General features: G+C 36.6%; 1 protein-coding gene across 1 annotated transcript; it reads left to right on the forward strand.

The window, feature by feature from the left end:
• Nucleotides 1-1,550: 1,550 nt before the first annotated feature.
• LOC140169420 (uncharacterized) lies at nucleotides 1,551-3,685 on the forward strand. The gene is made up of 2 exons (XM_072192680.1): nucleotides 1,551-2,873; nucleotides 3,230-3,685. Exons 1-2 carry the CDS (start codon nucleotides 1,551-1,553, stop codon nucleotides 3,683-3,685), a joined length of 1,779 nt encoding a protein of 592 aa, XP_072048781.1.
• Nucleotides 3,686-22,882: the final 19,197 nt, after the last annotated feature.

Raw genomic sequence — 22,882 nt, forward strand, 5'->3', positions numbered from 1 at the left:
ATTATATAACTGTGGATTTTCTTTATTTGAGCAGCAGGTGACAAACCGATCGGCTAAAGTTACATTTTTACACATTTGTTTCTATTTTCCCTTAATTTTACATGATTAGTAGGCATGTTTTTCCGTGTAAGGAAACAATATATTTTTACAGCTGTTAAAGTTATCCAACTTATTCAGTAACCTTAACGTGGAGCCAAAAAATAAGGTTAAAAAACATTTCATAAGTTTTAATACGCATTACAAGATATATTTACCAGTTTTTCTATTAACTTTAGCTTTGAAATATTTTACATGAAACCTCAAATGTGTACATTAGTGAGATGTCTTGATATAGGTCGTGGCATGTACTTGTGCTAATCATTGTGAGACACCCATGCAGTAAAAGAAACAAAGCCTAGAGTGTGGTTTTGTTTTATGGTCGACAGACGCCAGGCCAAGTGATTAGCACACAGTAGTGTTTTTAAAAGAAAAAAAAATAACAGAATTAAAAAGTTGCATTTTATAGCGATGAATAGTTAGTATACAATGTATTACGCAAACATTGCAGCGTGTAAAACCCGCCATTATCTTCGCGCTGAATTCAAATCAAAATATAATTTCCCGTATCTTTTAAATTCGGTCATTTTTGCTTTAAAAACACTACCGTACTGCTAAAATTGAACGACATTGGACGCGTATAGGATTCTTTCTATGTTAAAATATCATATAGGTCTAGTTTTGTTCAGATACGAAGCAGGTTTGGTTCGATTGTTTCGAAAGCAATCCCAGCGTCAATCGAATGTTAATTGCTACCACTGTATTCGCATTCGGTGAGAGTAACGGATATGTTTGGGAAGATTGAAATCAAAAAGGATATTCTGACAAAAATATAATATGCAGACCAACACGATTTACCTTATTGAGATGGGGAAATCTTTCTTTAGCGAACTTGACTAGTTTGACACGCTAAAAAGTTCATTCCAAAAAAAGCGCACGGGTGAAGTTGAGACCTATAATTGTCCAAAATCTTACACTAAAAGACACAATTTCGAGCCCAATTTAAACACCAGATTTTCTTTACAAGTATATCAAAGCACCATGTTTTATCCGACATTACTGAAAAAATATTGTTTTTTTATTTGACAGAGAAAATTAATTTCAAAGCAAAAAGGTGTAAAGCAATATATTAGAGTGTGCACCTTTGGTAGCACCTCGCATCTGTCTCTGAAACAAATTGTGATTTCTCCAGCTACGGTGCATTTGCAACCTTCCATTTGATGTACATATGTTTGGATAACATTTGTGATCAAAGTGGACACATTGTTTTGGAGTTTCTACAACTTTTGAGGAAATATTAACTGTGACTTGTTTTTTCATCATCCTCTTGTATAATCTAGCCCATGGCTGCCATACTTGTACACAGTGTTAGCTTTTCACTGTTGTTGTTGGCTGTACAGTCAATTACACTTGTTATTCCATCAATTGATCAGTCTAATCATCTGAATGATCAATATTTTCATCTTCAAAGTACTTATCTGTGTGATAATCCAGCTGATTATTACTCTACCACAATGTGTTATACTAGGAGTGATCTCCTTAAGTACAATACTGGTATTTCAACTACATGTAGACTGCCTCAAGAAGTTTGGTACAACATTAAGTCACTTGGTTTAAATAAACAGAAACCAACTCGTCGAGGAAAGAAGAAGATACTTTCAAACAACTTTCCAATTATGAGCTGTGTGGATCCATCTGCATCACCTGCAATGATATCTCATTCCAATGAGCAAACTGTTCAGCAAAACCAATGTGAGCACTCACCAGGTAACCATAGCAACATGAAGTTAGGTCTATGGAATGCCCAGTCTGTCGGCAATAAAGGGGACACAATAACTGATATAATCTTGAATGCGGATTTGGACTTCTTCTTCCTCACGGAAACCTGGCTCCGTTCTGATGATCGTGTCATCACTGGGCTAATGTGTCCTCCTGGTTACTCATTTTTGGGTGTACCCCGTAACTCTGTCCATCGCGGTGGAGGAACTGCCTGTGTTTTCAAGAGCCAACTGAGTCTCGAACTCTGCGAAGAGAAACTACCTAAAAGTGACACTTTTGAACATTCATTATTTTATATGAAGAACCAGAACCTTTACTTTGTTGTTGTGTATAGATCATCATCTTTAAAGCAAATGCCTCAATACTTTCATGATTTTGAGATATTTCTCAATGCAGTTGACCTCCTTCCTGGACGATCAGTGGTATTGGGCGACTTCAATATCCATATGGACATGCCCGATGAAAGAGACACCAAATCTATGCTTGCTATCCTTGAGTCTCTTAGTTTCGAGCAACTTGTTGATGAGCCCACTCATGTTAAGGGACACACTTTGGATTTGGTTATTGTTAAAGAGAATGATCATGTTGTCAAGCCATATGACATCCACCCTGTTCATGTTTCTGATCATTTTCTCATACTTTGTGACATTGATTTTAAGAAGCAGTCAATTGTCAGAGCCACCAATGTGTACAAAGCGCGTAATTTCCGCAATATTGATCCTGTTGCTTTTGAGGAAGACCTTGTGTTCAAGCTCAATACCACTGATGATTCCATGGATGAGGCACATGTAGACCTTGTCCAGTTTTATAACAAAACCTGTAGCCAAGTACTTGAGACCCATGCACCTGCCAAAGAAAAACCATGTACCGTTCGCATCAAACCTGAATGGTTTAATCAAACTGTTCAGGATGCGCGACGCTTACGTAGGCGGAGTGAACGGCGCTGGCGTAAAACAAGGACTGAAGTTGACCGTCAAGCCTATATTGATTCCCAGAGGAAGCTGCAACAACCATTAGCAAAGAGAAAGCATCTTTTTATAATGAAAGGCTACTCAATTGTAACACTAAGGACATGTATAAGACTATAAATGCTCTTTTGAATAAGACCTCACGTGACCTTCCTGATAGTAGCTCTCCAGCTACATTAGCTAATGATTTCTGTAAATATTTCATTGGTAAAGTAGAAACAATTCGTGCTGATGTTGATGCTGTCCATGCTACCTCTTCAAACACCACTTCTCAATGTTCTACATCTAGCACATTGCAATGCTCGTTTGACAAATTTGAAGTTGTGTCTGAAGAAGAGTTATCTAAAATAATAACGCCATGGACCTCCAAGTCATGTGACCGAGACCCCCTCCCGACCTGGTTGTTAAAGAAACATATCCATATCTTTCTCCCTATTCTTACTAAGATCGTCAATAACTCCCTCCTTTCTGGCTGCTTTCCTGCTGAACTACGTAGGGCTACCATCACGCCTGTGCTAAAAAAGGTGTCCCTTGACAAACAGCAGCTCTCGAACTACCGGCCTGTCTCCAATCTGGCCTTTGTTGGTAAACTGATTGAGAAGGTTGTCAGTGTTCAGCTCACCGAGTATGTTGAGTGCAATAAACTGGCTGAGCCTTTGCAGTCAGCGTATCGGGCTGCTCACAGCACCGAGACAGCACTCTTGGCTGTTCATAATACCATCCTCAGAGCTATTGATGACAACAGGGCTGTCTTTGTGGTGTTACTGGACTTGACTGCCGCATTTGATACGGTGGATCACCGTATTCTGTTGCAGCGGTTGAGCAAGAATTTGGCATCATTGGTGATGCCCATAGAGTGTTCCAGTCCTACCTTGAAAATCGCAGTAGTCAGGTCTTTGTGAAGGGATGCTATTCTGATAGGGTTCATCTGCCTTATGGTGTCCCCCAGGGATCGGTCATTGGCCCGATATTGTTCACCTATTACACTCATGCCATCGGGAACATTATTCGTAATCATGGCCTCCAATATCACCTCTATGCTGATGATGTTCAGCTGATTATCACCTTTAATCCTGCCATCCCGGGTGATGCAGCTTGTGCCTTGTTCAAACTTTCCAACTGCATCCATGAGCTACAAACTTGGCTCACCAGTAACAAGCTCAAGCTCAATATGGCGAAGACTGAGTTTTTACTGCCTCTTCTGATTATCACTACATTAATCTCAAGCATCTCACCCTTTATTTGGATGGGTTGGAGATCTCTGTATCTTCATCCATAAAGAATTTAGGGGTCATTTTTGACCATGACATGAAGATGTCCAGTTATGTTGCACATTTGTCCAAAACTTTGAACTGGCAGATTGGTAATATTTGGAGGATTAGGCGATTCCTAAGTTTTGATGCGTGTACCAATGCGGTTAGGACTCTTGTCCTGTCCAAGATTGATTACTGCTCCTCCTTGCTTAATGGCATCTCCCAGAAAAACCTCACCCGCCTACAGCTTCTCCAGAACAAGTGCGCCAGACTCATTTTCAGAGAACCAAAATATACGCATACTTCTCCTTTGCTTCATAGTCTGCACTGGCTTCCAGTTGCTAAACGTGTCCAGTTCCGCACTCTCGTCCATGTTTATAAGGTTCTTGCTTCATCTACACCTGAATACCTGTCGTCCATCCTTCACACCCGTCATTCTGGGTACTCTTTGCGCTCTACTGCTGCCACTTGTCTTTCCATTCCAAGATCCCACAAGTTGGCTGGTGACAGAGCATTTTCCATCATTGCCCCTGTTCTATGGAATGGCTTGCCTTCCCACATTCGTGACTCTCCCAATGTCCAAACTTTCAAAAAGAACCTAAAGACTCACCTTTTCACCTAATGTTTCCTCCCTCTTGCATTTTTCCTTTTCCATAGCGCTTTGTTTCTTCATTTAAAAAGCGCTCTCTAAATCTGTGTATTATTATTATTATTATTATTATTATCTCTGAAATCTGCTGATTTCAACATGTATCGATCGACTTTCAGCACGACTATGCATAACATTAGAGGATGGTAAGTAGTGTTAATAGAAAGTTTGCGAAATGAAATTTGAAACCTCAAACTTTAAAATCTACAGGATTATAGAGGATTAAGTATTCAAAACCACTCTGCCATTAAAGCCGCTAGAAGTGGAAGTTAACGCGAGAATCTATAGTATGCCGTAAATTATGATGAAAATACGTCATATTTAAGAACAATAGTTTGCATATTTCCTCATAGACTACATAATTATCTCTTATCTATTATCTAGATAATAGACCAATTATTGGATATCTAATTTGGTTTGGGTAAAAAAACATGCCACATGTTGCTGAAAATTACTGAATGAATTACATTAAAATCATTTTTTATTCCAAACGTCACGCTTGGTGTATAGTTTTGTGTGTGCTCACCACGTTCACAAAATCAGTTTGCGAAACGAAGTTTTGTCATGATTTCAACTTCAAGGGGATTAAGTTCCCGTAAAATGGTCTGGTTTTACTTCAGCAAGCAGTGTACTATACTGCTGGAAGAGTAAAGTAGGTGCATAACATTTTTAAATATAACATGTCATAGGATGTGCCTGGTAAGAGAGGGGGTAGGGAGGTGGAGAGGGAGAGGGAGAGTATTGGAAGTGGATAGGAGGGTGCATTGACGGTAGCCAAGTGGGAGGGACAGCTCCCCCATGGGACATCTTTTAGGCCTTTTCCTGCCATATTTTGCCCATTTTTGTAAAAATGTTTCCCTTTGAACATCGCCCCCACGCCCTCCTAACAGAAAAACCCTGACAACGTCACTGGGGAGGGGGGAAACGGGAGTGCAAGTATAGGAGGGACAAGTTTGAGAGAGCGAGTACAGATAGAGGGGAGAGGGAGGGGGAAATATGGAGAAGGTAGGGGAGGGGAAACAGGAGGGGAGGGTGATAGAGGAGGGGAAAGAAATAAAGAATAGATATTTCATTAGGCTTTGCGTAGTAAATTAGAATATGAAAGTGACAAAGCTGAGCCTTTATTAAATAATACATAGGTATAGGCCTATGTCTATCGCAAGAATATTAATTGAAACGTATAGCTAGCTAGTTTCAAAATAATATGATAAGGAGATGAGCGCTGGGTCCCGATATAATCATCTCCTTGAGTGGTATCGCGAGTTCATTCATGTTTATTCGAACGAAGCGTCTGCGTCTTTTGTCTTGAAGTGAGACTAATAACCACTTGACTAAACAAAAGATACATTTTGATGCAGTCGGTTACAAGCTCTTACACATGCCCTTCTTTTGAACGCACATTGATACACATGTCCAGTAACCAACCATACGTTCGCGTTGGAGTAAATTTGAGCAAGAAATCCAATCTATATTTCTGAAGTTTCCGTTCCAGTTAAAGTAAATTTTCAAACTTCATTTAGCAAACTCTCTAATGACTATTTTTTGTAACATGATTAAAATTCTTAAAAATGCGTGCCAATAGTTGCAGCGAGTGCTAGGAACAGTTGCCTGTTGCCAGTGATTAAACGCCAGTGAAGACTGCACAGCACGTACACTAACTAACCGCTGATTTCAGTCATGTTAGAAAGTAGCCAATTAATCAATTATACTAAAAATGGTGGGGGCTTTGCACATAGAATACATTTGCCAATGTCTAAAGTATATTATCATCCGTGAACTTTGGGTTATGAAACACCAAAGCAATGTAAGCTTACCATGGCGCAATCGATAAATACTGCTCCATCGAATAGCAGTGTCAAAAAAGTCGTAAATTAACTATCCACGAATTACAATCGAGTTTTAATCGGACACTACATGGGGATGAGGTCGGAGCGGACTATCATCCTTAAACTATGTTAACAACTTCACAAGCAGTTCTTGAGTTTCTATTCCACATAAATAAATACATGGCAAAACCTAAAGGGATGACGATATCAGTCTAAATAGTAATTTCCATGATTCTTGAAGAATATTGTGGTTTTTTAGTTTTGTCTTGTTTTTTTTCTTTTGCAGGTATATGTGTTTACAAACGCGTCAATGGAAATCTGCTCCTTTTCATGGACATACAGCGTGTTTATAGTGAATATACCGCATTTGAGCATACCGTATACAATAATCCTTGTATATATACCGACACCCTTGCTGTTTATAGTGAGACACAGTTACCGCACAAATTATCCGGGCAAATTATATACCAACTAACATTATCGTACATTTGCAATGACCCCGAGGTCACACGGGGAATGTGTAAATATTGTGGCGCGAGCTATAAACAGCCCATTCAACAATATGATCATGGCGGTGAACATGTAGCTTCTGTTTTGATAACTCTTGGGGTGAGAATCGTTCCGAATGTCCTGCGCGCATCCTACGCATCATGAAGAAGCTCCTACTTCCGGTAATACCGCACACAATTTATACTGGTGTGTTTATTGTGGGAATATCTCGCCACAATATCCTTCGGTTGAGAAGGATGTCGATGTACCGTACATACATATACTGCTAGTGTTTATAGTGGGCAAGTATCCGGATAATCTATAACCGGGTAGAAATTGTACCGCAATGTACCGCACATCTTGTGTAAGCGACTGCAGCAAAATTGCTATATTTTGTTCTGTCAAGTGGGTTGTTTGTCACAGTCAAACACAAGATATTCTACCTTAGCGGCTTAATTATTTAAATAAACATGTCTGAACTCACAAGGCGATGACCAATAGGGATTATGTCAAGAGCCAGCGCTTACTCTCTTATCATTTTTTTAAAATTTTTACTACATGGTAACAATTTTGTATGCAGTGGAATCAGAAACATCTTGGCTAACAGAAAAAAATAAATCTTTTCTAATTCAGGGTCAAACGCCAGATATGCTCAATTAACTAAATCGTCCAGAACAAGTTGGGACACTTTTGACATTTTTTAGCATATTAAGCTTACATTACATAAAGTCGACTTTTGCGATTAGCAATTGCATTTTAATTTTCAGAAATAAAAAAGGGGTCATGGTGCAACTGTGATTTGCAGTTAAATCAGTAATATCTTGGCTAACAGAAAAACTTTACTTGGTTTCTTTCCTAGTTCAGGTTTAAATGTTATGACCGATTTTACTTAATCAACCGAGTTGGCCCACTTATTGCCATGTTCCTATTAAGTTTGGACTGCGTAAACTGAACTCTCATGTATATGGTCGAATCCAACGAAAAATGTACACGTCATGTTCGGGGTCATAACTTAAAGTATTAATCAATTGGCATTCGTTTTTGTATTGTGTTTATTCGCCTTGATCATACGCTTCGCGACATATATAATAAGACCCCCTTCTGTGAAAAACTTAGACACAGAGACCCAAAAACATGATATTTTTACCCATTTTTTCAAAATATTTTTTAAAGTATTTAAAAAAAATCTAAATCAGTTATGAAAATAAGTCATTGGATTGAATCTAAATTGATTTCCTAAAAGGTGTATATTCAAAGATTGTCTGTTCGTAGCACTAGATATATCTTTAAAAAATGGAAATCACTAATAAATGCAGAATTGATACAAGCTTTGATATGTCCAATACTGAAATGCATTGCATTCGGACATCTTTATTATTGTGTTTAGCTGCCAGAAATTCTAAATGGCACAAAGGTAGGTTTGGTAAAAAATATGCATTACCTCCGAATACATGTTAAAAGCTGTGTCATTACCACAAACTGAGAGAATAGTAAACAATAGTTAAGCAATAGGTGCAGGGTAATACACTCTTTATTTCTACCAAGTTTCAATAGCCTGCGTTTAAATATGTCTGAGATGTCAACAATAAAAGCAAGTATTCGTAGGTAAATTTCGGTAACCGAATGTTACCTACGAATACAATTTGACATCATGACAGTATTGTGAAACACCGCCATTCATGCCAGTGCCCATATTGGTACATAACGAAGGCATGTATGTTTGCTATCAAATCATATGTCAATGAAAGTTGCGAATTCACATACATGCCCACCATGCAAAACTGAATACGGCTTAATTGTTGAAAAATATGTACTGAAATAGACGACGGTCTGCTCATTTGAAAGAAAAATCAGATTCGAAGAAGATTAGAAGGGGATACATACTTGGATTTGTCAGCTGTCATGTGTGTTTCATTTTAAACGTTTACCGACCTTCTGGTTTCTGAGTAATTTGTGTCCAAATTGGTTTATTCGAAGGTAACTTTTGACGTTTTCGCTAAGTTTACCTACGAATACCATGGACAAAAACAACTTTTCTCATTGTCTCATGATCTAGACAACACAGTGGTGGACCCTAATATAAAGCTAATTATAGTTGACCTCAAACGAAAGGCCACAAGACGTAACTGACTCCAAGATGGACTTCACAAGTCTGCAATAACGGTTTTAAGCGATTTGTGTGCAATTAAGCAAATTAAAGTCACTTTGGTGCCTTTGTTTCTTACTTCAATCCTCTTTCAACCACTGTGAACCGACATTAAATATACATGATAGGGTCTCAAATATCAATAAACGTACATAAAGAAAATAAGACATTCAAAGTGCTTTATAAAATGAAGATTTGATTGCGATATCCACCAAAAGTCTAATTCTTACCTACAAATACTGAAATGTTACTTACGAATACAGCATAATACATGACATGTGTCATGAAGTGTCCCTACCAATGGAAATTAATTGTCAAAAACTTTAAGCGGTACCCCGGACAATATTATTACCCATATACGGATTCATTCAACAATTATTTATTATGTAAATTTGCTGTTTAACTACTTGTATATCAAAATGAAGTGTTCAAAATCTTGCTAAAAGCATCAAAAAAATTTGATCCAAGGTAAAAGCACTTATTCATTTGTACGTACCATCTGAAAGAGATCTCAAAACTACCATTTTATTCATTCATTATCATAATAGCAAAATTTGAACCTCTAAACTCAATATAGAAGTTGTTAAATTGCTCATGTTACCTACGAATACCCGGGTTTCTTCACCTCTCATTTTATAAAGCATTAGGTGTAGGCGTATAATTCCTAATATTCTTGAAAACAGATATCCCACTCGTTCTTATACAATATGCACATTTATTCACACTCATTTGATAAATAAAATACAGAAACTGACCTAAACTTCATTTTCAAAAATAAACTAGCATAAATAGACTAAGATCATATTGATCGCTTTATAAAAATAAAAACAAATATTTTCTGGTTGAGCTAGCATTTTCCTGACACCCCGTGGTCTACATTACACGAAAAAAGTGTTAATGGGAATATTCCATTTGTTTTAGGTTGATTATTATTGCGATAGTGAAAGCATCCTAGTGGTATTCGTAGGTAACATTGGGTTTTGATGTCACATTTACTATCACACGTCCTGGATTTATTTGTCAAGATTAGTGATGGCACTTTTGGTTCCTATAAGGCCAACATGCCATCAATCAATGGGCAAAAGGAAAAAATTGTGGAGACATTTTTATTTGGGACTTTTATTTTTGGCCCGTGGACACTTTTGGTTGGATTCAACCATATATCATACGTATATCGAAGTTTTAATCATTTGCAAGATTAAGTATGTTAAAATTGGAAAGCGTGTACGTGTGTTCCAATTGTTTAAAATTACCAAGTCTCTGGCTTACTTCTATAGTGAAAAAGAAAAACAAACAAAATATACATTTATTTGGAAAGTTGATAATACATTTTGCGTGAGTCTTTCGCGAATTAAACGATTTTACGGAATAATTAATTTCATGGTCTTGATGCTTTATTGAATGGCAAGTTCATTGGCTCAGTTCTGCCTAATAGAAATCCAGTCTCTCTACTAAAGTATAATACTAATAGGGATGCCCACTGTCAATACAGTTTCCACTAGAACGATTTTCATTTACTGTGTGCGTGCACTTACACACGTATTGTCTATGGAGAAACTGATCGATACAAGAAATCCCAGGCCTGTTAAATGGCGTACATACTTGTTTTGATCCAAATGCAGGTTGTTTCAAGAAATTCCTGATTCCACCAGAAAACATTAACCAAACTTTTTCCTGTTTGGTCAGTAAATACAGAGGACCTTCCTTCATGAAGAGATCAACTTTTTTTAATGAAAAATTTAATGAGATGAGAACTACAACAGGTTGAAGTGACACCATTCCGTGCATCAAGTGTTCAAACGCAATATCTCCGAATTTGGAGTGAATCAGACAAGCAAACTTACATACTCATAAAATTTAACTATTTTTGAAGACAAAATGTGCAGGATGTTAAGAAATTTAAGAATGTTTGAGCCTACCGCGGCCCATCTCAAATTATGCACTTCCCCGTGCACACCGTCATCGTCCCTATATCTTCGTGTCAAAAATTGCCGTGATAGTACGATGAATCCTCACGTTTTTCAACAGCTACGCATGGTGATATTTTTCGAGATAGGCCGAGCGACTCAGGCTAAGCATACAATTTGAGATTTTGAGAGCCTGCCACACTGTTTCTATTCTATGTTTTTACGATTTTCGCATGATCAGTATATGGCTGGCCGTAACCGGCACAACGTGGAGCTACTACGCGTAGCTTACTTTTCGCTTCGCGGAGCTAAATTGACCAATCATGTTAGATCTTTTCATTACGCGGAGCCAGTGGATGCATCCTCGTTCCAGAGAGAGAAATACTATGGGGATTTTAAATGAATCGATTGTAAATAAACCACGACCCATGACCAGTTGTACAGGATCAATACCATTGTTTGATTAGTGTATAGTCAATGTTACCTTGCATGCATGTGTCATGTGTGTGGCGTGTTTGTTTGTTTGTTTGTTTGTCTACTGTGTCAGGCCAGGATCACTGACACCCACGGTACTGATACTGTCATACTATCACGGTGATCATATTGTTGAATGTTGTTGACTTTAAAATAATCATGATGCAGTCATGTCTACAGTAGAATTCACCACGACCTTTGAAGGACTTAAACCCCATTAAAAGCTATTAAACCAAGATAACACTCAATGAAAACAGCTCAACTATGTTACATCAGATCTTCTCTGGTTAAATACACACTGCACTTGTGTCTGTTTTACCTGTGCAATGAGCAAAGAGCTGGTATCATAGTTTCAGTTGGGTGAACGATTATAAAGCGAACGCAAGGTAACAATACTGTGGGCTTTTGTTTACGAAATGAGACAATAGTCTGCTTATTGTTAACCAGCGTTCTTGAAAATGAGAAGCTTAATGACTTAACACGGTTTAGAAATAATTTCTTCATATATTTTGGTGTTATCTGTCGTTTACATATCCTTCCTAAAACACAAAAGTACCAATATTTCCAAACACCTAAATTAGCTAAAAATTTAGGACATGTTACAAAACTATATTTTCTAGAATTTCAGAGAATACTTTAAATATTGGCCGGTTATTTTTTACACAGTGACGTCAACTAAGCAATGGCCTATACTTCTTACATACACTATTTGTAGAGGTCACACGTCAATGGTGAGCGCACTGAGTATTGTGTATAGGAAAACGGACAGTAACTACAGTATGTATGGCCTACTACTAGTAAATAAAGTAAATCCGAACTGGTTTACTGAAGGTCGAATTCCGCAGGCCACACCGCGCAAGTTATACAAATTAGCTCCCGGCGATACACTGCAGATCGCAGAACTGTGTGCATGGTTTACCACCACTCTGCCTAGCTATATAGTTGTATATATATATATATGTACAATACTGTATGAGTTTCTTATGAGTGCATGTCCATCTTAATAATAAGTCGGTTCGTACTTTTCATAAACTACTTTTTGAATCACAACTTTCGTGACCGAGGATATCTTGCAACTACGTGACGCTCGTCTGGCAAATTCTTAATGAATAAATTCGCTTCACGTAATGAGTAAGTCGTACTTGATTGGTCAGTTTTACCTCCGAGTAATGAAAAACTCTAACATGATCATGATTGGTCAATTTGGCTCCACGGAGCAAAAAGTCACCTACGCGTAGCAGCTCCACGTTGTGGCGGTTGCGGCCTACCATATCAGTATCCCATATGATATTTCTATTGCAAGAAAATTTTATTTGTTGTCAGGTAAATCACATGTTTTATCTTAAATACACTAACTGGAAATTAAATACACTAATTAGTGAGGACCGGTATTTTGCTGTGGATATGTTTAACTGCAATTTTGCGGTAAAAAATTTTAAATCCTGGGTAAAAATTGTGATCATATTCAACTCTTTGAGAAAATATTTATATAAAGGAATGCATGTAAAATCCAGCTGCAATACAATGTACATTATTGACACACTATCACTCTCTTTATCTACGTCAATAATAGAATATCGATTTCAATCGAATTGAATACATTGCTCAGTTTTGAGTTTGTAGTTGACTACTAAGCGACCTAAGCGATCGATTGCTAGCCAATCAGATAGAACTCCTTTTCTTGCGTTCGGTGAAATACCACTCGCCCGTCGCTCACCAACGGAGTATAAATTTATATTTATCGTATAGGACGTCGACACTGTGCCGTGCACTTCTCACTACCATGTCCATTTCATATGCTATCCATCATGGCTTCCATGCACACGCAGTGTATTGCTCAATGTAGTAAAGATAACGTTTGAGTTGGAGCAAATTTCTCAAAATTGGTAGTGATTAATGTTACCAAACTTATGCCATGATGAAATATAATAATTTTTGAAGATAAAATGTGCTGACCTTAAAATACTGAACAATGTTTAAGACTACCGCTATTCATTTGAAATAATGCACTTATTGTTCATCTCCTCTATGGAGATATTTTCCATGGCGGCCATCTATGATCATGCTTGAGGTTTCACCAAACAAACCATGGGTTTTGAGGTCTTATATTTTTTGCTGTATGTCAACAAAATCGATTAAATTTTCAGGATGATCTTATTTTTATGTTGTTATAAGCAAATATAATGTTCCAGATAACGCAAGTTAATAAATACATTAAGAAAAAGTACCTTAAAGTTGCACTTTCTGTTGTTCTAGCAGCCCTATATAAAACCGTGACACTCGAAAGGCCATATCTCTGGAATGAAACGTCCGATTAAGATTATTTAAACGCCAAAATGTTTCTTTCATCAATTCCCAGCCAATAAGTTAGGTCTAAATCAATTTAAATATATTAAGCACATTGGTGCACTGACAGATTAGGATAACTACACTGACGCCCTCTGTTGGTCAAAGTTCAATTAATGTTATGCAAGGTTTTAACATTAAGGGTATTAAGCAAAAATGCCATTATATTATCACTAACATATTAAGTAAATGCAAATGAATTATGTAACTTGTGACCTGTTAAATGTCAATTTAATTGACACGCAATAGTTCAAATGTTTATTTTGAAACTATGATCATAGCAGCACTTCTTCACGTTTTATTTTGTTATACGGGGGAATTTATGAGGAATTGAAATAAAGGTCTCAAAAGTTGTTCTTATGTTTGGCTGTTTTATGAGGGCGTCGAAATCCATTTCATATTGTATTATGGGGGATATAGTGCTGATCTGAAAAAATCATCTTGAAAAGTGAATTCTTGTACTAGTTCTTGTAAATTTTGAAAACCTCATAAAACAAACTGTAACATAAGAATAAGTTTTTAATATTGTATTATGAGCACAAGTATGAGTAAATGAGATAAAGAGAATTTATCGCGTCTGACGTCACCTGTCATTCAAACTCGAACACGGTTTGTTTACAAGTGTCGTGATGATGACTTGCTGATCGCGGATTTATAACCGGGCGCCTTATTGTTAATTTTGCACCTTTCGACATGCAAACCATCTCAAAAGTTAGGTCTTTATAGTAGGACACTTTCTTTGGTGAAGGCACCATGTCACTTTTAAAACTGGACCTTCGTTTAATCAAATGCTTGTAACTTTGCTTCTTGAAGTCACATTGGATTCAATGTGGTGTCATAATGTGCAGGATTAGATATTGTTCAGTTTCGAAATTGTGATTATTTTTTCAAGTGTAAGGATACTTTATTGGCGCAGTATATTTAAAATTAAACTCAAACAATGAAGTTTAGGCTATATTTTGTTATTTGTTATTTTGTTACATTAGTAGAGATGTTAAACCAATTTATTTAAAGTCATAGTATCCTTGGTGGTCAATCACCATGATCACCTTCAAAACACGCTTTCCCCAGTCACCGCCCACTAATGGCACAAAAAGTTCCTTATTCTTGTCTAGGCGTGGCCATACATTCTGGACTCTACCTGTAAGTTGTGTTATGATTTTACAATAAGGAGTTTCACAAAAACCTTTCTTTTAGAATAAACCACAATATCTCTATTGGGTTAAGACCTTTCTTTATCCATTCTCTAGCAATTTCTCTCTCCTTGAACAAGCCACTGTCGGATTTTTTTGGTCGCCATCTTTAAATTCTCTGAGGTTTGTGGGTATCTAAATTCCTCAAAACACACGTCTGTCCACACTACAAGAAATACAAAATGCCTGGAGAATTTTTACACCATGCATACCTTAAGAACATTCATAGCAAGTAATCCTGAGGGCAAAAGCTGGTGGCGCTCAAACTATAGTGATGATATGCTTAGAGCAAACCGGACATTAAGGCGGAACGAACTTTTTGCACACCGTATACAACAAAATGCACTAACGCGTCAAAGTGCACCAATCGCGTGACAAAATGCGTCAAAACGTAACGAATTATGTCATTGCGTCGTGAAATGCGTCAAAACGTAACGAATTGTGTTGATTACGCGGCGAGATGTGTCAATTGCATAACAAGTTGCGCCAATTACTGGGCGAATTGCGTTGAAGCGTAACGAATTGCGTCAATTACGCGGCAAAATGCGTCAAAACGTAACAAACTGCACCAATTACGCTCACGGTTGTTTGATGTTTATTGAATTGGCTTCATTATTAAGGTGGCTGTGTACTCTCAGACATGCATGTAGTAAAAGTGCAATAACTTTGTAATTATTCGCGCAAAACATATAAAAGTATACATTTTTATGAAGGCAAGACATCAATAAATCTTAATATAAATACAGATTTGGGGTAAAAACAACAATTTTGAAGAAAATCACAAAAAAGTGAGTTTTGGGCAATATTTGTTAGGTACATCATACCAAAACTACACTCTTTCCAAAATATTTTATTTTGTTTTTAGCTCAATCTTGAGGCTCCATTCCAAAAACGGTTTTTTATTTTTTTGATATTGGCCTTATTTTTTGAGATATTGACCATATAAGGCATCAAAATGAACTTTTTAAAATTCAAAAACGTCTATTTGCACAAAATGATGCCCAAAATCGGAAATATACCAAAATATAAAAAAATGAGAAAACAGTTTCTTGAGTCGATCATGCTTTTTACGATGATCATATTTGCTTACCTATAGATGCTGTATTTATTGAGTTATCGTGTACCTAAATCGTCATTTTACCGAGAAAATGAACATTGAAATAATGGCCGTTGAAGTTTAAAGTGGTCACATTTTGCACTTTCATCGAATCTCACAGGAGAATGCGACAGTTTTCGTTTTTGTAACTTATATTACGTGAACATCGGGTAAATCCACAGCCCCTTGAGAAGTTTGAGCGAAATCCATTCATAACTTGATATTTAAATCGGGGAAAGAACTTGAAAAACCCACATTTTATCAGCTAAAACGGAGCCATTTGAACTGTTTTTGTGAAATCAGTGCTTCCGTGGTGTTTCCATAAGATGCCCACAAACGCCTATTTGCACAAAATGATGCCTAAAATCGGAAATAGACCAAAATATAAAAAAATGAGAAAACCGTTTCTTAAGTCGATCATGCTTTTTATGATGAGCATAATTGCTTACCTATAGATGCTGTATTTATTGAGTTATCGTGTACCTAAATCGTCATTTTACCGAGAAAATGAACATTGAAATAAAGGCCGTTGAAGTTTAAAGTGGTCATATTTTGCACTTTGATCGAAGCTCACAGGAGAATGCGGCAGTCCTCGTTTTTCTACCTTACATTACGTGAACATCGGGTAAATCCACAGCCCTTTGAGAAGTTTGGGCGAAATCTATTCATATCTTGATGTTTAAATCGGGGGAAAGAACTTGAAAAAATTCACATTTTATCAGCTAAAACGGAGCCATTTGTCCGCTAGGTTTTAATGAAAAGCGTTGCGTATGCGTAGCGTATCTGTGCGTTAACAAATTGCGCGTCTACAAAACGCGATGCGTTGTTGCGCGCGTATACCCCGATGGTACAACACAGATTTTCTTTCCTTTTAAATTGCGGAAACGAGTGAAATAGTGAAATAAAATCCATAAAATAGAGCAGTTGGAGTTAACAAATCTGGATTTTCTTTCATTGTATATATAAAAAACATAACAAAGTAAAAAACATTTCAAAAAGCTCAATTTCGCGAAAGAAACAATGTCTTGAGTACACAGCCGCGTTAACTAAATCCAAACAGAATAAATCGTATGAACCGCGTAAATCGCTGAAATCATTACCTCTTGGATATTACCTATATTATCAGATATAGCCTACCTCTACTGTACATTATACAACATATCAATATTGTGACTAAATCGGTTCAAGGTAAATACAATAGAATGATTTAAACATGTTGTCTTTTGCGTCATATTACTCGTTGTAGTAGGTATGGTGTATATTTTGGAAATGGTACAGATCACCAGTTTTATTTTGACCTTTGACCTGAGCATGAAACATAACAAAATCTATTGTACTGTGTTCAGGTGTGTGTGGAATTATTTAGAGCGGAAAATCCATTTAATGACATTTTGCTATATATTCTGTATTATGTCATTGGCAGCCATTCGAGGGAAAAAAGGAACATTTGCGACAAGTTATTGTGTGTCGTAAAGCAGATAAGATTTTCATTAATTTATCTACCTTTGATCTCCAAAATGAGTGATATTCTAGCTAATAAATGAGGCCAATATGAATTATTGAATTGTTTAGAAACAGTGATTTATTACGCTGTACCTATACATAATGGCAGATAATAATCTGTTTGATTAGAATTTCTGATAATTTTGTCATTGTGAGCTTTAATTACCGATGATATTGGCCTTATTTTTTGAGATATTGACCATATAAGGCATCAAAATGAACTTTTTAAAATTCACAAATGCCTATTTGCACAAAATGATGCCTAAAATCGGAAATAGACCAAAATATAAAAAAATGAGAAAACCGTTTCTTAAGTCGATCATGCTTTTTATGATGAGCATAATTGCTTACCTATAGATGCTGTATTTATTGAGTTATCGTGTACCTAAATCGTCATTTTACCGAGAAAATGAACATTGAAATAAAGGCCGTTGAAGTTTAAAGTGGTCATATTTTGCACTTTGATCGAAGCTCACAGGAGAATGCGGCAGTCCTCGTTTTTCTACCTTACATTACGTGAACATCGGGTAAATCCACAGCCCTTTGAGAAGTTTGGGCGAAATCTATTCATATCTTGATGTTTAAATCGGGGGAAAGAACTTGAAAAAATTCACATTTTATCAGCTAAAACGGAGCCATTTGTCCGCTAGGTTTTAATGAAAAGCGTTGCGTATGCGTAGCGTATCTGTGCGTTAACAAATTGCGCGTCTACAAAACGCGATGCGTTGTTGCGCGCGTATACCCCGATGGTACAACACAGATTTTCTTTCCTTTTAAATTGCGGAAACGAGTGAAATAGTGAAATAAAATCCATAAAATAGAGCAGTTGGAGTTAACAAATCTGGATTTTCTTTCCTTGTATTTATAAAAAACATAACAAAGTAAATACATTTCAAAAAAGCTCAATTTCGCGAAAGAAACAATGTCTTGAGTACACAGCCGCGTTAACTAAATCCAAACAGAACAAATCGTATGAACCGCGTAAATCGCTGAAATCATTACCTCTTGTTAATTACCTATACTGTACATTATACAACATATCAATATTGTGACTAAATCGGTTCAAGGTAAATACAATAGAATGATTTAAACATGTTGTCTTTTGCGTCATATTACTCGTTGTAGTAGGTATGGTGTATATTTTGGAAATGGTACAGATCACCAGTTTTATTTTGACCTTTGACCTGAGCATGAAACATAACAAAATCTATTGTACTGTGTTCAGGTGTGTGTGGAATTATTTAGAGCGGAAAATCCATTTAATGACATTTTGCTATATATTCTGTATTATGTCATTGGCAGCCATTCGAGGGAAAAAAGGAACATTTGCGACAAGTTATTGTGTGTCGTAAAGCAGGTAAGATTTTCATTAATTTATCTACTTTTGATCTCCAAAATGAGTGATATTCTAGCTAATAAATGAGGCCAATAGGAATTATTGAATTGTTTAGAAACAGTGATTTATTACGCTGTACCTATACATAATGGCAGATAATAATCTGTTTGATTAGAATTTCTGATAATTTTGTCATTGTGAGCTTTAATTACCGATTTCATGTTTTTCATGCAGCTATAACTGACTTTAACGGTGTTCTTTTTATGCAGTTTGTGCTTTGGCGGAAAGTGTTTAGCGATCAGTGATAAAAATGTTCTAGAGACATTTGTCTTGACGTTTGAGCTGAATGGTGGATAAAACCATATGATTTTTCTAGATCGGTTTTTTTTTTTTTTTTTTTTTTTTGATCGGTTTTGCAGAGTCGTTGTTTGTAACCACAGTTATTAGTGCTTCGTTGTATTTCAAAAATCATACCAATCTTACAGAAAGCTGAATGATACGCCCATGTACGTTAACGCCAATTCAAATCACCCCAACAATCATCAAGCATATACCAGTAACTGTAGAAAAACGAATATCGTCTCTTTCATCAAGTGAAGAACACTTCAAGAAAGCTGCGCCGTTGTCGCGACTCTCGCAGTTACGCTCGCAATATTGAGCGTCGCGAACGCTCAAAGCTAAATTCCACTTTTCCGTGCAATATAAACAGGTCATTATTGCCTGATGCAAACGTGCGTGAAACCGATGGTTGCAATCATACCGTGGAAACATGGCATGTTGCCTCAGGGGATCGACGCTAAGTCAGGTACCGCGTGAGCAAACTCAAAAATAGCGCAAGTAGCGCGAGCGTACACAAAAAAAACTTCGCGCGTAAGATAAGGGTGATTCTCTGAAAAGGTGAACTTTTATGTCCCGCGACTTTCGGCGCTCATAAAAGTTTTAAAAGCGGATTTTCTTTTTCTTTTTTGGCTTAGTCATGGACTTTTGTATGTATAAAAATAGTTAAGAACATCCAAGTGGGGAAAAATTAATTTCTTGGAGTCAAAAAATTCTTCAATATCTGACGACCCCCCTGAAAACCCCATGTCCCGATGTCACGCACCGAATTTTAGTGATTTTGTAGTATTTTTGTGAGCTAGTGTGGGAAGTGAAAATTACCACTGACTGGGGTAAATATCATGTCTAAGAAGGTTCAAATGCTTAAAACCACTTCTAAAGTCAATTTTATGGAATAATTCAAAAATTTGTGTCAAAAAATTGGTGTCCCGCAGTTTTGCATCATTGCCGTCACATTGGCATCAAAACGGCTGGAGGTGAAGACCAAATATCAGAGGTCATAATTTGACCCCGTAAACATCAACCCGAAATAGCTGCACATTGGCACTCTTTTCCTGCCAATTTTGAGGGTATCTTCAAGTATACAGGCGCGTACCTTTATTCAACATCATCTCCAAACGTTTCTGATCAATTTGATATAAGTGTTATTGTCGAATTTTTCTTTAAAATAATGATGATTGAATATGTCCCACAAGCTGTTGTGGTGATATGTAACACGTGGGTAAGCTTAACCCTGCTATTAACCATATGCAATGTCTGAACCATCATCTCCGCTACATCAGTTGGCGTCACAATTTGCCGTGGCGGAGTTCGTGTAGAAATATCATCTCCGTCACATCACCATCATCTCCATCACAGCACCGGATCTTGAGATACAGCGAAGTCCAGTTTAGTTGATCAGAAAATGCTTACCAATTGTAAACCTTCTCATCTGTATGAATTTTTCATCCGTCACATGACTATCATCTCCATCACAGCAATGTCATCTCCATCACAATTGTTGTTGACCTTTATTTGACCTTTGACCTAGACAACATGGAATTTACTATTTGGAAATGTAATTGATAGTGTATGTGTTTACTATGTCAATAGAAATTTATTTAGTTATTTCAAGCAAAATTATGAATATACTTTAGTTTGTATAAAAAAAATACCAACAGACATGACTTTTTCCGTACAGCCTGCCTCTCATTGTCCCAACTAAATGACGAAAGTAAAAACTCATATTTTTTTTTAATGAAAAAAGCAAACATGAATCAAGCAACTTACAAGTTATCCATAAAACATAATTAAGAGTTTTAACAATTTGTTTGACTGTCCTTTTTTCCTTTCTAAATGTGACGGAGATGATGCTCACCTGGCACAACCTGCAGATTACGCCCTCTATAATATAGAGGGCGCCCCTAAAGATTGCGCCAAATATTGTTTTCATGCACTAGAGACTTACATCCTTACAGATATGTAAAGGAAACATTTTTATAATCATTTTCAAATTCATATTTTCCTATCTTCCAATAGTACACCTTTTCTGAGAAATACCCATAAGTGATGTCGCCAGGTCTGTACGCTGTACCGGCGTCAGCTGAATTCGAGTACGCTTAGAAGGCACAGGCATGGACAATTCCAATCTGTGTATTAATAATCTAAGGTTGCAATAAAAACCTATTTTTTATATTATAATAAGCTCTGCAAATAATGCTACGAGCACTTTTTGCTGGAACTGATATAACTCTTGTATTATACTTAAATATATTTAAATTATCTGATATTTAGATACTTAAAGATGACATCAAAACTACTGGTTGTTTTTGTTGCGGTGTACGCCATCGCTGCATTAAATGGAATAGATGCGTTGGAGTCATGTGATGAGACCGACGGTGGTGATTGTGATCCAGCATGTATACCCGCCACGGAAGAAATACTAGACAGTTTGAAACCCAGTTTGACCACCTATGAGGTCTGTCGTCTTAAGAGCTCTTGAACATAATTTTTTAGAAGTGGCTCTATACCTCAAAAAATAGATTTTTCTGATATTTTGTGCAATGATGCATGTTAGGGTGTTGACTACTTGTGTGACTAAAAAAAATTCAAAAATCGGCTTGTTGCCATGGAAACGGCCAAAACCCAGATTCTGTCATTTTGGGCCAAATTGGCAGTGAAATTAGTTAAAAAACACGTTATTTCAAGTGTTCGCTGCATCTAACCCATATAATGCTGGAACATTACATTAAGTTCTTGTGAAAGGACATCTATTCATCTGATGATCAGCATATTTAGAGGTCAATAAGTTATTCTTAAGGGTACGTGCAGAGCCCATCTGTCAGGTGTATTTTCACTTTTTCATAAAATGTCATTTTAGCACCTAAAATATCATCATGAAAATCAACAACCCGGTGTTGCCAGGATTTTGTCCATTCTAGTGTGGGTAGTAGAAGCTAGGTACTTTACATTTTAGTAAAAATCAGCTTGGGCAAATGTTACTTCTAAATACAGTGTTGCCAGAAAAACTGGTATTTTTGCAAATTGACATTTTGTCAAATAACGCCTTTTTGTCACAATTATGTGCATTTTGACAAATATTTTCCTTCAAGGTGAATCCAAACAACACTTTTTCGTCTTTGTAAATATCTAAATACTGAAAATTCAAAATTAGTGTTGCCAGAGTTTTTGAAAAAACACACAATATTATTTTACTGATAGTATGATTTGTTGTTGATGGTTTGGTTAGGAAATGCTTATTTCTAATGTTCATACCATCGAATGTACATAGTATAGATTGTTATATGAATGTTTAAACACTTGAGCACAAAGTAAGTGTTGCCAGAATTCTTGATAAAACACCCAAAATCATAATGCCACGATCCAGTCCTCTCACGCTAAAGTTGACAACGTCAAAATTTGGTTTACTATCATCAATAGCTTGTCCTAAAAAGCGTATTCAAATTTTGAAAACCCCACGGTTCTAGTGTTATCTAGTACAAAGTTATAGTCAGGGTAATTATGGGTATTAATTTTGTTCTTTGTTTTCTATTGAATTTTGAACT

Source organism: Amphiura filiformis, chromosome 14, assembly GCF_039555335.1.
Source record: "Amphiura filiformis chromosome 14, Afil_fr2py, whole genome shotgun sequence".
NCBI lineage: Eukaryota > Metazoa > Echinodermata > Ophiuroidea > Amphilepidida > Amphiuridae > Amphiura > Amphiura filiformis.

Excerpts from the sequence above, each read along its gene's own strand:
- LOC140169420 (XM_072192680.1), top strand. The coding sequence starts at position 1,551 with ATGTGTTATACTAGGAGTGATCTCCTTAAGTACAATACTGGTATTTCA. Across the intron at positions 2,874-3,229 it reads TAATGAAAGGCTACTCAATT|ATCGTCAATAACTCCCTCCT; the intron begins GTAACACTAAGG and ends ATTCTTACTAAG.